At 46.8% G+C, this 12,680-nt stretch overlaps 1 protein-coding gene across 1 annotated transcript in view; it reads right to left on the minus strand.

Moving 5' to 3' along the window:
- tbca (tubulin cofactor a) overlaps positions 1 to 7,556 on the minus strand; it is a 60,736-nt gene extending 53,180 nt beyond the window's left edge. Inside the window, exon 1 of the mRNA XM_078214961.1 lies at positions 7,285 to 7,556. Within this exon, the coding sequence (XP_078071087.1) occupies positions 7,285 to 7,337 (53 nt within the window). The 5' untranslated portion in view covers positions 7,338 to 7,556. The remainder of the gene's footprint in view (positions 1 to 7,284) is intronic.
- Between the last annotated feature and the right edge of the window lie 5,124 nt (positions 7,557 to 12,680).

Genomic DNA, 12,680 nt, shown 5'->3' on the forward strand with positions numbered 1-12,680 from the left:
CTCAATCGATTAGGACATTGGTCAACCAGACTTTCAAACTGAATAAATTTCCAGAAAATAATCATCAACTCATGCACTTTAACATTAGCCAAGCTATTCTCTTACAATAATCACAATTCTCATTCATCTTTCATTTCTATCAGTTTTAGAATGGGTCTTCAATTATCTTTAACATTTTAAATTTACAACCATATTTTTTGGCATGAAATCAAAACCAATGAAAAGAATGAAAAGAAAAAAAAGACTTGCATTTAAATAACACTTTTCAATTGGATGTCTCAAAGCACTTTACAGCCAATTAAGTACTTTTTGAATTTTTTTTTAAAATTCATTCATGGGACAGGGGTGTTGCTGGCGGGCCAGCATTTATTGCCCAGCCCTAGTTGCCCATTGAGAGTCAACCATATTGCTGTGGCTCTGGAGTCACATATGGGCCAGACCAGGTAAGAACGGCAGATTTCCTTCCCTAAAGGACATGAGTGAACCAGATGGTTTTTCTGACAATTGACAATGGTTTTATGGTCATCAATAGATTCTTAATTCCAGATTTTTTTTATTGAATTCAAATTCCACCATCTGCCATAGCAGAATTCGAACCAGGGTCCCCAGATCATTAACTGAGTTTCTGGATTAATAGTCTAGCGATAATACCACTAGGCCTTCGCCGAGTGTAGTGTAGTCACGGTTGTAATATTAAACGTGGCAGTCAACATGCACACAGCAAACTGAGCAGTATGACAATGATCAGATAATGTTTCTTTTTGTGATGTTGATTTGGCCATACATCAGTGATAACTCCCCTTTGACATAATTCATCCACCCGCTCAGATAGATAAGGCCTTGGCTTAAATGTCTCATCCGAAAGACAACACCTCCAACAGTGCAGCAATCCCTCACTGGAGTTTAAGCATGGATTTTTATGCTCAAATCTTGGAGTAGGGCTTGAACCTGAAACCGTGTGACTCAAAGGAAAAGTACTACCAACTGAGCCATGTGTGAAAAAGTGAAAAAAAGCCCTAATTTCATTATAGATTGGATCTAACTCAAGAAAATAAAGCAATTGTCTATTCACTAAGACATAATGCCAACTTTTATGTCCTCGTTTCTCTATGCCAACAATTATGTTTTTTAAATTATGTAAATGCCCTGAAAGAATGCACTTCCTTAAAAATTTGGATCAAACCAAGATTTAATAGTTACTTAGTACATGTTATTTAATAGTTATTCGTGGGACATGGGTGCCGCTGGCTGGCCAGCATTTATTGCCCATCCATAGTTGCCCGAGGGCAGTTAAGAGTCACTTTGCTGTGACTCTGGAGTCACATGCAGGCCAGACCAGGTAAGGACGGCAGATTTTCTTTCCTAAAGGACATTACTGAAAAAGATATTTTTTTCTGACAATCGACAATGATTTCATGGTCATCAGTAAATTCTTAATTCAGGTTTTTTTTACTAAATTCAAATTCCACCATCTGCCGTGGTGGGGATTCAAACCCAGGTCCTCTGAACCTTAGCTGAGTTTCTGGATTAATAGTCTACCGATAATACCACTTGGCCGTCGCCCTCCTCCCCTAGAGGGTTTCAATAGCAGACAACCTGAAGCAATGGCAGAATCAGGTGATGTTATAGGTGGAAATAAGCAATCTTAGCGTGGTGGAAAGCACATCTTAGAGTCAAATATGACACCAAATTTGTGAACAGGCTGGTTCTGTCTCTGACAGTTGACAGGGAAAAGGATGGAGTTCGTGACCAGGCATCAAATTGTGCGGCAGGGACCGAAGACAATGGCTTTGGTCTTCCGAATGTTTCTTTGGAAGAAATTGTTGCTCTCCCAGTACTGGATGTCAGACAAGCAGTGTGACAATTTAGAGACAGTGCTGGGTTTGAGGGATGTACTGGTGATGTAGAACTAAGTGTTGTTAATTTACATGTGGAAACTGAAACTGATGCTACATTTTCAGATGATGCCATGGGGCAGTACGTAGTTAAAATATGAGGGGACCAAGGATAGATCCTCTGGGGGTAACAAAGGTAAAAGTGCAGAAGAGCAAAAAGTAGACAAGTCTCCTCTGAACTAAAAAGCATGTGTTCTTGAATTCTACTGATTTGGCAAAATTGGCCCAAGTCGGAGGCTGTATAGTTCTGAGATCCAGGTTCAGTTCTGGTATAAACAAAATGAAAAGAAAGCCACAAATTAAACGTAGATTTAAAAGGAAATACACATCTGGAGTATTGTGTCCAGTTTTAGTCTCCTTATTTGAGGAAGGATCTGGTGGCATCGGAGGAGGTTCACCAGATTGATTCCGGGGAAGAAAGGGTTGACACATGAGGAGAGATTAAACAGTTTGGGCTTATACTTACTGGAGTTTAGAAGGATGAGTAGGAATCTGATATAAAATTTTAAAAGGGATCGATAAAGTAAATGTAGAACAAATAGAACATAGAAAAGCTACAGCACAAACAGGCCCTTCGGCCCACAAGTTGCGCCGAACGTGTCCCTACCTACTAGGCTTACCTATAACCCTCTATCTTACTAACTTCCATGAACCTATCCAAAAGTCTCTTAAAAGACCCTATCGAATCCGCCTCCACCACCACTACTGGCAGCCGATTCCACGCACCCACCACCCTCTGAGTGAAAAACTTACCCCTAACATCTCCTCTGTATCTATTCCCTAGCACCCTAAACCTGTGACCTCTTGTGGCAACCATTTCAGCCCTGGGTAAAAGCCTCCGAGAATCCACTCTATCAATACCTCTCAACATCTTATACACCTCTATCAGGTCACCTCTCATCCTTTGCTTCTCCAAGGAGAAAAGACCTAGCTCTCTCAACCTATCTTCATAAGGCATGCCACCTAATCCAGGCAACATCCTTGTAAATCTCCTTTGCACCCTTTCTATGGCTTCCACATCCTTTCTGTAATGAGGCGACCAGAACTGGGCACAGTACTCCAGGTGGGGTCTGACCAGGGTCCTATACAGCTGCAGCATTATCTCCCGATTTCTAAACTCAATTCCTCTTTTGATGAAGGCCAGCATTCCATACGCCTTCTTAACCACAGCCTCTATCTGCGACTCTGCTTTGAGCGTCCTATGAACCCGGACTCCAAGATCCTTCTGATCTTCCACACTGCCAAGCGACTTACCCTTAATATTATATTCTTTCATCCTATTCGACCTGCCAAAATGAACCACCACACACTTACCTGGGTTGAAGTCCATCTGCCACTTCTCCGCCCAGTCTTGCATCTTATCTATGTCTCATTGCAACTGCTGACATCCCTCTACACTATCCACAACACCACCAACCTTTGTGTCATCAGCAAACTTGCCAACCCATCCTTCCACTTCCTCATCCAGGTCATTTATAAAAATCACAAAGAGCAAGGGTCCCAGAACAGATCCCTGGAGCACTCCACTGGTGACCGACCTCCATGCTGAAAAAGACCCATCTATAACCACTCTTTGCCTTCTGTGGGCAAGCCAGTTCTGAATCCACAAAGCAATGTCCCCTTGTATCCCATGCCCCTTCACTTTCTCAATAAGCCTTGCATGGGGCACCTTATCAAACACCTTGCTGAAATCCATATAAACTACATCTACCGCTCTTCCTTCGTCTATGTGTCTAGTCACATCTTCAAAAAATTCAATTAGGCTCGTAAGGCATGATCTGCCTTGGACAAAGCCGTGCTGGCTATTTCTGATCATACTATTCCTCTCCAGATGTTCATAAATCCTGCCTCTCAGGATCTTCTCCATCAACTTACCAACCACTGAGGTTAGACTCACTGGTCTATAGTTTCTCGGGCTATCTCTTCTCCCTTTCTTGAATAACGGAACCACATCCGCAATCCTCCTTTCCTCCGGAACCTCTCCCATCTCCATTGATGACGCAAAGATCATCGCCAGAGGCTCAGCAACCTCTTCCCTCGCCTCCCACAGTAACCTGGGGTACATCCCATCCGGTCCCAGCAATTTATCTAACTTGATGCTTTTCAAAAGCTCCAACACATCCTCTTTCCTAATGTCCACATGCTTAATCTTCTCAGTCCACTGCAAGTCTGCACTGCAACTACCAAGATCCCTTTCCACTGTGAATACTGAAGTAAAGTATTCATTGAGTACCTCTGCTATTTCTACCGGTTCTATACAGAGTTTCCCGTCACATTTGATAGGTCCTACTCCTTCACATCTTATCTTCTTGCTCTTAACATACTTGTAGAATGCCTTGGGGTTTTCCTTTATCCTGTCTGCCAAGGCCTTCTCACGACCCCGTCTTGCTCTTCTAATTTCCCTCTTAAGTTCCTTCCTACTAGTCGTATACTCTTCTAGATTTCTAACATTACCTAGCTCCCTGAACCTTTTGTAGGCTTTTCTTTTCTTCTTGACTAAGTTTGTTACAGCTTTCGTGCACCATGGTTCCTGTAACCTACCATAACTCCCCTGTCTCATTGGAACGTTGTTGTGCAGAGCTCCAGACAAATTTTCCTTGAAAATTTGCCACATTTCTTCTGTACATTTCCCTGAGAAAACCTCCTTCCAATTTATGCCTCTAATTTCCTGCCTAATAGCCTCATAATTGCCCTTACTCCAAATAAACACTTTCCTAGCTTGACTGATCCTATCTCTCTCCAATGCTAATGTAAAGGAGATAAGAGTTATGATCACTATCCCCAAAATGCTCTCCCACTGAGAGATCTGACACCTGCCCAGGTTCATTCCCTAATACCAAATCAAGTACAGCCTCTCCTCTTGTAGGCTTATCCACATACTGTGTCAGGAAGCCCTCCTGAACACACCTAACAAACTCCTCCCCATCTAAACCCCTTAACCTAGGGACATTCCAATCGATATTTGGGAAATTAAAATCTCCCATCATGACCACTCTTATATTATCACATCTCTCCAGGATCTGCTTCCCAATCTGCTCCTCCACATCCCTGCTACTATTGGGCGGCCTACAGAAAACACCCAGTAAAGTTATTGACCCCTTCCTGTTGCGAATCTCCACCCACAGAGATTCCGTAGACAATCCCTCTGTGGCGTCCATCTTTTCTACAGCCGTGACACTATCTGTTTAGTGCACAAGAAACAAATGTTTCCTCTTATGGGGCAACCTCAAACAAGAGGCCACAGGTACAGGTCAAGAGGCTGTAGATTTAAAACTGAGATGAGAAGGAACTACTTCTCACAAAGGTGGTGAATTTGTGGAACTTGCTGCCCCATAGCGCGATGGAATCTGGATCGTTGAATGGTTTCAAAAGGAATAGATATATTTCTAATAAAAAGGGGATAAAGGGATATGGGGAATGGGTGGGGAGGTGGATTTGAGACCAGGGAGAGATCAACTATGATCTGACTGAATGGCGGAGCAGGATTGAAGGGCTGAATTTGCCTACTTCTGCTCCTAATTCCTATGTTTATTTTCAAAGGAGACAAATAAGAGGGAATATGAAAAGATTAATCCTGAGCTCTATTTCAAGATATATTGCAAATGCAAAAGGTCAAAATTACAAATAAATTACTAATAAAAGACTAGATTGATTACTGATGCAAGGAAGAATATCTATAAACAAAGCAGATATATACTTTGTGGCTTGGGGCTCGGCTCCTCCCTCTGCAACTGGATCCTAGACTTCCTAACCCACAGACCAGAGTCAGTAAAGATAGACAACAACACCTTCTTCACGATCATCCTCAACATCAGTGCTCCGCAAGGTTGTGTCCTCAGCCCCTTACTATATTCCTTATACACTTCTGACTGTACGGCCAAATTCCCCTCCAATTCCATTTTCAAGTTTGCTGATGACACCACCGCTGTGGGTCAGATCCCAAACAATGACAGTACAGGAAAGAGATAGAGAATCTGGTGAACTGGTGTGACGATAATAATCTCTCCCTCAATGTCAACAAAACAAAGCAGATAGTCATTGACTTCAGGAAGCTTAGTGGAGGGCATGCCCCTGTCTACATCAATGGAGACAAAGTAGAAATAGTCGCAAGTTTCACATTGTTTGGTGCCCAGATCACCAACAACCTGTCCTGGTCCCTCCATGCCAACACTATAGTTAAGAAAGTCCACCACCGCCTCTACTTTATCAGGAGACTAAGGAAATTTTGCATGTCTGCTACGACTCTCACGAACTTCTACAGATGCACCATAGAAAGCATTCTTTCCGGTTGTACCACAGGTTGGTATGGCTCCTGCTCTGTCCACGACCGCAAGAAACTACAACGGGTCCTGGATGAAGTCCAGTCCATCACTTAAACCGGCCTCCCATCCATTGACACCGTCTACACTTCTCGCTGCCTCAGAAAAGCAGCCAGCATAATCAAGGACCTCACACACCCCAGATGTACTCTCTTCCACCTTCTTCCATTGGGAAAAAGATACAAAAGTCTGAGGTCACTTACCAACCGACTCAAAAACAGCTTCTTCCCTGCTGCCATCAGACTTTTGAACGGACCTACCTTGTCTTAAGTTGATCTTTCTCTACATCCTAGCTATGACTGTAACACTACATTTTGCACTCTCTCCTTTCCATCCCTATGTACGGTATACTTTCTGTTTAGTGCACAAGAAACAGTACTTTTCACTGTATGCTGATACATATGACAACAATAAATCAAACCAAAAAACATCTGTAATAACTACCCAGAAACAAGCACAATAAAGGGAAAAGTCCTGGAGTCACTGAAGTCACAACTTGGTGCTACATTTGTTATAGGAAAACAAATTAGCTTCACCCAACAGATTCCCACAGCTGTACCTATGTTGGTTTCAATTTTAGAATCTAGTTATGTTTCAGATGCCTGCCCTGAGTTCTCCTTTGTGACAGGACTCTGCAGCTGAAATTGAAAGATGACAATGATGGAATGCTGCCTTGGTGCCAATACCATCGAAACCCAAACCAACGTGTCCGTGTGGTGTTTATACCAAAACAGTGTCAGTGATATATGCTCAATCCTTGGGTTTAATCTGCCGTCCCAAAAATACCAACTGCTCCTTAAATTCCATCAAAGCCAAGTGTCGTCCTTCAACCGCAAAAACCCACTGACAAAATTAAGCCCTGAAACAAATAAACAGCGGCTGATGTGAGTCAGCAACGTTTGGTGGGGGGGCGGGGGTTAAGGAGGGACCTCCGTCCGGCCTGGGCCTCGACCAGCGGCAGCAGCCTAACCGCTCGGAGCGCCCGGAGATCCCGTACAGTTTAGCACTCGAGCCGACCAAAGGGCTCAGAAGTCGCCATCCGCTTCCTGCCCAGTTAGATTTCCACTCACCGCTTCACCACGCCGGTTTTGATTTTGATCTGCCGGGTTCTGGGATCCGCCATGCTTGTGTTCCTGGAGGAAACGGTGCAACTGGAACCGGAAATCCCCCGCCTCACATTCAACTGTCACCGCCTAGTCACCGGGAGAGGGCGGCGCGCATGCGCGAGCCCGACCCTCACCCACCTGGCTGCAGGTGCCAGCAGCAATCCACAATGGGCACAATGCTCCTCAAACAACCTTTCTTAAATGGATCAGTCATCACAAACCTCACCCCCCCCCCCTTTACAATTAGAATACAACATGTGAAAGTGCTGCATATAAGGAGTGTTTTAATAATAGTTTAAAGGAAACAAGTATCGAATGGATCCCATCCTCGTGTCTGCGTGGGTTTCCTCCGGGTGCTCCGGTTTCCTCCCACAGTCCAAAGATGTGCGGGTTAGGTTGATTGGCTAGGTTAAAAATTGCCTCTTAGTGTCCTGGGATGTGTACGTTAGAGGGTTTAGCGGGTAAATAGGTGGGGGTAGGGCCTGGGTGGGATTATGGTCGGTGCAGACTCGATGGGCCGAATGGCCTCCTTCTGCACTGTAGGGTTTCTATGATTTCTATGAAAAGGGCAGCACGGTGGCACAGTGGTTAGCACTACTGCCTCACAGCGCCAGGGACCCAGGTTCGATTCCTAGCTTGGATCACTGTCTGCGCAGAGTCTGCACATTCTCCCCTATCTGCGTGGGTTTCTTCTGAGTGCTCCAGACCTTTATTATCCAAGCAGGATGGCACAGTGGTGCACTACTGCTTCACAGTCAAGGATCTGGCTTCAATTCTGGCCTCGGGTGTTCTGTGTGGATTTTGCACTTTCTTCCAGTATATGCATGGGTTTTCGTCAGGTGCTCCGGTTCCCCCCAACAGTCCAAACAGTATCATTATCGCGAAAGAGGTAGTGTTGGGCAAGTTAATGGGGCTAAAGGTAGACAAGTCTCCTGGTCCTGATGGAATGCATCCCAGGGTACTAAACGAGATGGTGGGAGAAATAACAAATGCACTAGTGGTAATTTACCAAAATTCGCTGGACTCTGGGGTGGTTCCTGCAGATTGGAAAACAGCAAATGTGACCCCACTGCTTAAAAAAAGGAGGTAGACGAAAGGCAGGTAACTATAGGCCGGTTAACTGGATATAAATTGTCCCATTGGTAAGACACAGCATGGGTTCATGAAGGGCAGGTCATGTTTGACTAATTTGGTGGAATTCTTTGAGAACATTACGTGTGCAGTGGACAATGGGGAGCCGGTGGATGTGGTGTATCTGGATTTCCAGAAGGCATTTGACAAGGTGCCACACCAAAGACTGCTACATAAGATAAAGGCGCACAGTGTTACGGGTAATGTATTAGCATGGATAGAAGATTGGTTAACTAACAGAAAGCAAAGAGTGGGGGTAAATGGGTGTTTTTCTGGTTGGCGATCAGTGACTACTGGTGTGCCTCCGGGATCAGTGTTGGGACTGCAATTGTTTACGATTTACATAGATGATTTGGAGTTGGGGACCAAGTGTAGTGTGTCAAAATTTACAGATGAAACTAAGATGGGTGGAAGAGCAAAGTGTGCAGAGGACACTGAAAGTCTGCAAAGGGATATAGATAATCTAAGTGAGTGGGCGAGAGTCTAGCAGATGGAGTACAATGTTGGTAAATGTGAGGTCATCTATTTTGGTAGGAATAACAGCAAAATGGACTATTATTTAAATAGAAAAAAATTGCAGCATGTTGCTGTGCAGAGGGACCTGGGTGTCTTTGTGCAGGAATCTCAAGGAGTTGGTCTGCAGGTGCAGCAGGTAATTAAGAAGGCAAATGGAATTTTGTGCTTCATTGCTAGAGGGATGGAGTTTAAAAACAGCGAGATTATGTTGCAGCTGTATAAGGTGCTGGTTAAGCCACACCTGGAGTACTGTGTACAGTTTTGGTCTCCTTACTTGAGAAAGGATATACTGGCACTGGAGGGGGTGCAAAGGAGATTCACTAGGTTGATTCCGGAGTTGAGAGGATTGACTTATGAGAATAGACTGAGTAGACTGGGGCTATACTCTTTGGAATTCAGAAGAATGAGGGGAGATCTTCTAGAAACATATAAGATTATGAAGGGAATAGATAAGACAGAAACAGGGAAGTTGTTTCCACTGGTGGGTGAAACTAGAACTAGGGGGCATAGCCTCAAAATAAGGGGAAGCCGATTTAGGACTGAGTTGAGGAGGAACTTCTTCACACAAAGGGTTGTGAATCTGTGGAATTTCCTGCCCAGTGAAGCAGTTGAGGCTACCTCATTGAATGTTTTTAAGGCAAGGATAGATAAATTTTTGAACAGTAAAGGAATTAAGGGTTATGGTGAGCGGACAAGTAAGTGGAGCTGAGTCCACAAAAAGATCAGCCATGATCTTACTGAATGGCGGAGCAGGCTCGAGGGGCCAGATGGCCTACTCCTGCTCCTAGTTATGTTCTTAAAGACGTGCAGGTTAGGAGGATTGGCCAGGGTAAATTGCCTCTCAGTTTGTTTGCATGAGTGTGTGTGCCCTGTAATGGTTTGACGTCCCAGCTTGGATGTACCCTGCCTAATATCCAGTGTCTGTTGCAATAGGCTCCCACTCCCCGCGACCCTGAATTGGAGTAGGCGGGAAGTCTAAGCAGTAGAGGTGGCATAGTAGCACAGTGGTTAGCACAGTGCCAGGGACCTGGGTTCAATTCCCGGCTAGGGTCACTGTCTGTGTGGAGTCTGCACGTTCTCCCCTTGTCTGCGTGGGTTTTCTCTGGGTGCTCCGGCTTCTTCCCACATTCTGAAAGACATGCTGGTTAGGTGCATTGACCCGAACAGGCGCTGAACTATGGTGACTAGGGGAATTTCACAGTAACTTCATTGCAATGTTAATGTAAGCCTTACTTGTGACTAATAAATAAACTTTAACTTTAGTATGTAGCCTCCTTATTCTGCCAATTAAAATGTTCCGTCCACACTTATCTATATAGAAATTATACATCCATTCTTCAAGCATATCAGTGTCTTCTTGTATTTTGGCATATTATTCTTTTGTATTAACTATACAACCCAGTTTAGCATCATTCACAAATTTAGAAATTGTACTTCTGATTCCTTAGTTCAAATAATTTATTAAGTTCCTTTTGCCAGTAAGTAGCTGCCTTAACAGCTACACTAGGATTTGTAGCCAGCTTGCAATCTATTCTTTTACTTGTCCCCTGACTCCACAAGTTCTGAACTTCATCATGAGACTATGTGGTACTTTATTGAAGGCCTTCTGGATGGCACAGTGACACCTCACCTCCTTTACCATTAGAATATAACATATGAAAATGCTGCATGTAAAGAGTATTATAATAATAGTTTAAAGGAAACAAGTATTGAATGGATCCCAAAAGGGTGGCACCATGGCACAGTGGTTAGTACTGCTGCCTCACAGCGCCAGGAACCCAGGTTCGATTCCTAGCTTGGATCACTGTCTGTGCAGAATCTGCATGTTCTCCTCATGTGGTGTGGGTTTCTTCCAGGTGCTCCAGTTTCCTCCCACAGTCTGAAAGACATGCTGGTTAGGTGCATTGGCCATGCTAAATTCTCCCTCGGTGTACCCGAGCAGGTACCGGAGTGTGGCGACTGTAGGTTTTCATAGTAACTCCAGTCCAGTGGATGTAATGTAAGCCTACTTGTGACATTAATAAACTTTTAAAATAATTCAAATATGTTACATATGCTACATTATCTTTATCTGCTCAGTTACTTCTTCAAAAAATTCACCAATATGCCACATTTTCCAGTGCAAGTACCAATTCTTGAAACCTGTAGCATAATGGTCAAGTATTATTCCTGCTGCCTTGGAAAGGCAACCAGCATAAGCAAGGACCCCACGCTCCCTGGACATATTCTCTTCCACCTTCTTCCATCAGGAAAAAGATACAAAAGTCTGAGATCACATACCAACCGACTCAAGAACAGCTTATTCCCTGCTGCAATCAGACTTTTGAATGGGCCTACCATATATTAAGCTGAACTTTCTCTAAACCCTAGGTATGACTGTAACACTGTATTCTGCAACCTCTCCTTTCCTTCTCCCCTATTTACTTTATGAATAGTATGTTTTGTCTGTAAAGCACGCAAGAAACAATGGGGCAAGTCTCCCATCCCACTCCGCTGTTTTTTTAGCACAGTGGTCCAAGAGACTCTAGTGTCGCCATTTCAGGGGGTCCCCACTGGGCACCCGAGCCTGAGCGCATCTCCCAGTGCCAGATTTCCAGCGCTGCACAGAGTATGCAGCACCTAATTTAAATATACTTTATAAATTCCATTAGCGGACCTGGGACTGAAATCTCCAGGCTCGATAGCATCTGCCCACAGCCCACCCCCTCCCCCCTCTCCTCCCCCTCTCTCCCTTCCCCTCCCCTCCCCCCCTCTCCCCTCCCCCCCTCCTCTCCCCTCCCCCCTCCCCTCCCGTCCCCCCTCTCCCTCTCCCCCCTCCCCTCCCCACCCCCTCCCTCCTCCTCCCTCCTCCCCCCCCTCCTCCCTCCCCTCCCCCCTCGCACCCCCCTCCCCCCCCTCGCACCCCCTCCCCCCACCCCCCTCACACCCCTCCCCCCCACCCCCCTCACACCCCTCCCCCCCCCCTCCCCCCCACCCCCCTCACACCCCTCCCCCCCCTCCCCCTCCTCCCACCCCTCCCCCCTCACCCCCCTCCCCCCTCCCCCCCCTCCCCCCTCCCCCCCCTCCCCCCTCCTCCCACCCTCCCCCCCCTCCCCCCCTCCCTCTCCCCCCCCTCCCCCCCTCCTCCCCCCTCCCTCTCCCCCCCCTCCCCCTCCCCCCCCCCCTCCCCCCCCCCTCTCCCCCCCCTCCCTCTCCCCCCCTCCCCTCTCCCCCTCCCCTCCCCCCCCTCCCCCTCTCCCCTCTCTCCCCCCCTCTCTCCCCCCCTCCCCCTCTCTCTCCCCCCTCCCCCTCTCTCTCCCTTTCCCCCTCTCTCTCCCCTTCCCCCTCCCCCTCACTCTCCCCCTCCCCCTCCCCCTCTCTCTCCCCCCCTCCCCCTCTCTCTCCCCCCCTCCCCCCTCCCCCTCTCTCTCACCCCCTCCCCCTCTCTCTCCCCCCTCCCCCTCTCTCTCCCCCCTCCCCCTCTCTCTCCCCCCCTCCCCCCTCCCCCTCTCTCTCTCCCCCCTCCCCCTCTCTCTCCCCCCCCTCCCCCCTCCCCCTCTCTCTCCCCCCTCCCCCTCCCCCTCTCTCTCCCCCCTCTCTTTCCCCCCCTCCCCCTCCCCCTCTCTCTCCCCCCCCTCTCCTCCCCCCTCACCCTCCCCCCCTCCCCCTCTCTCTCCCCCCCCCTCCCCCCCCTCTCTCTCCCCCCCTCCCCTCCCCCCTCACCCTCCCCCCTC

This window comes from Mustelus asterias, chromosome 6 (genome assembly GCF_964213995.1).
Source record: "Mustelus asterias chromosome 6, sMusAst1.hap1.1, whole genome shotgun sequence".
Taxonomy (NCBI): domain Eukaryota; kingdom Metazoa; phylum Chordata; class Chondrichthyes; order Carcharhiniformes; family Triakidae; genus Mustelus; species Mustelus asterias.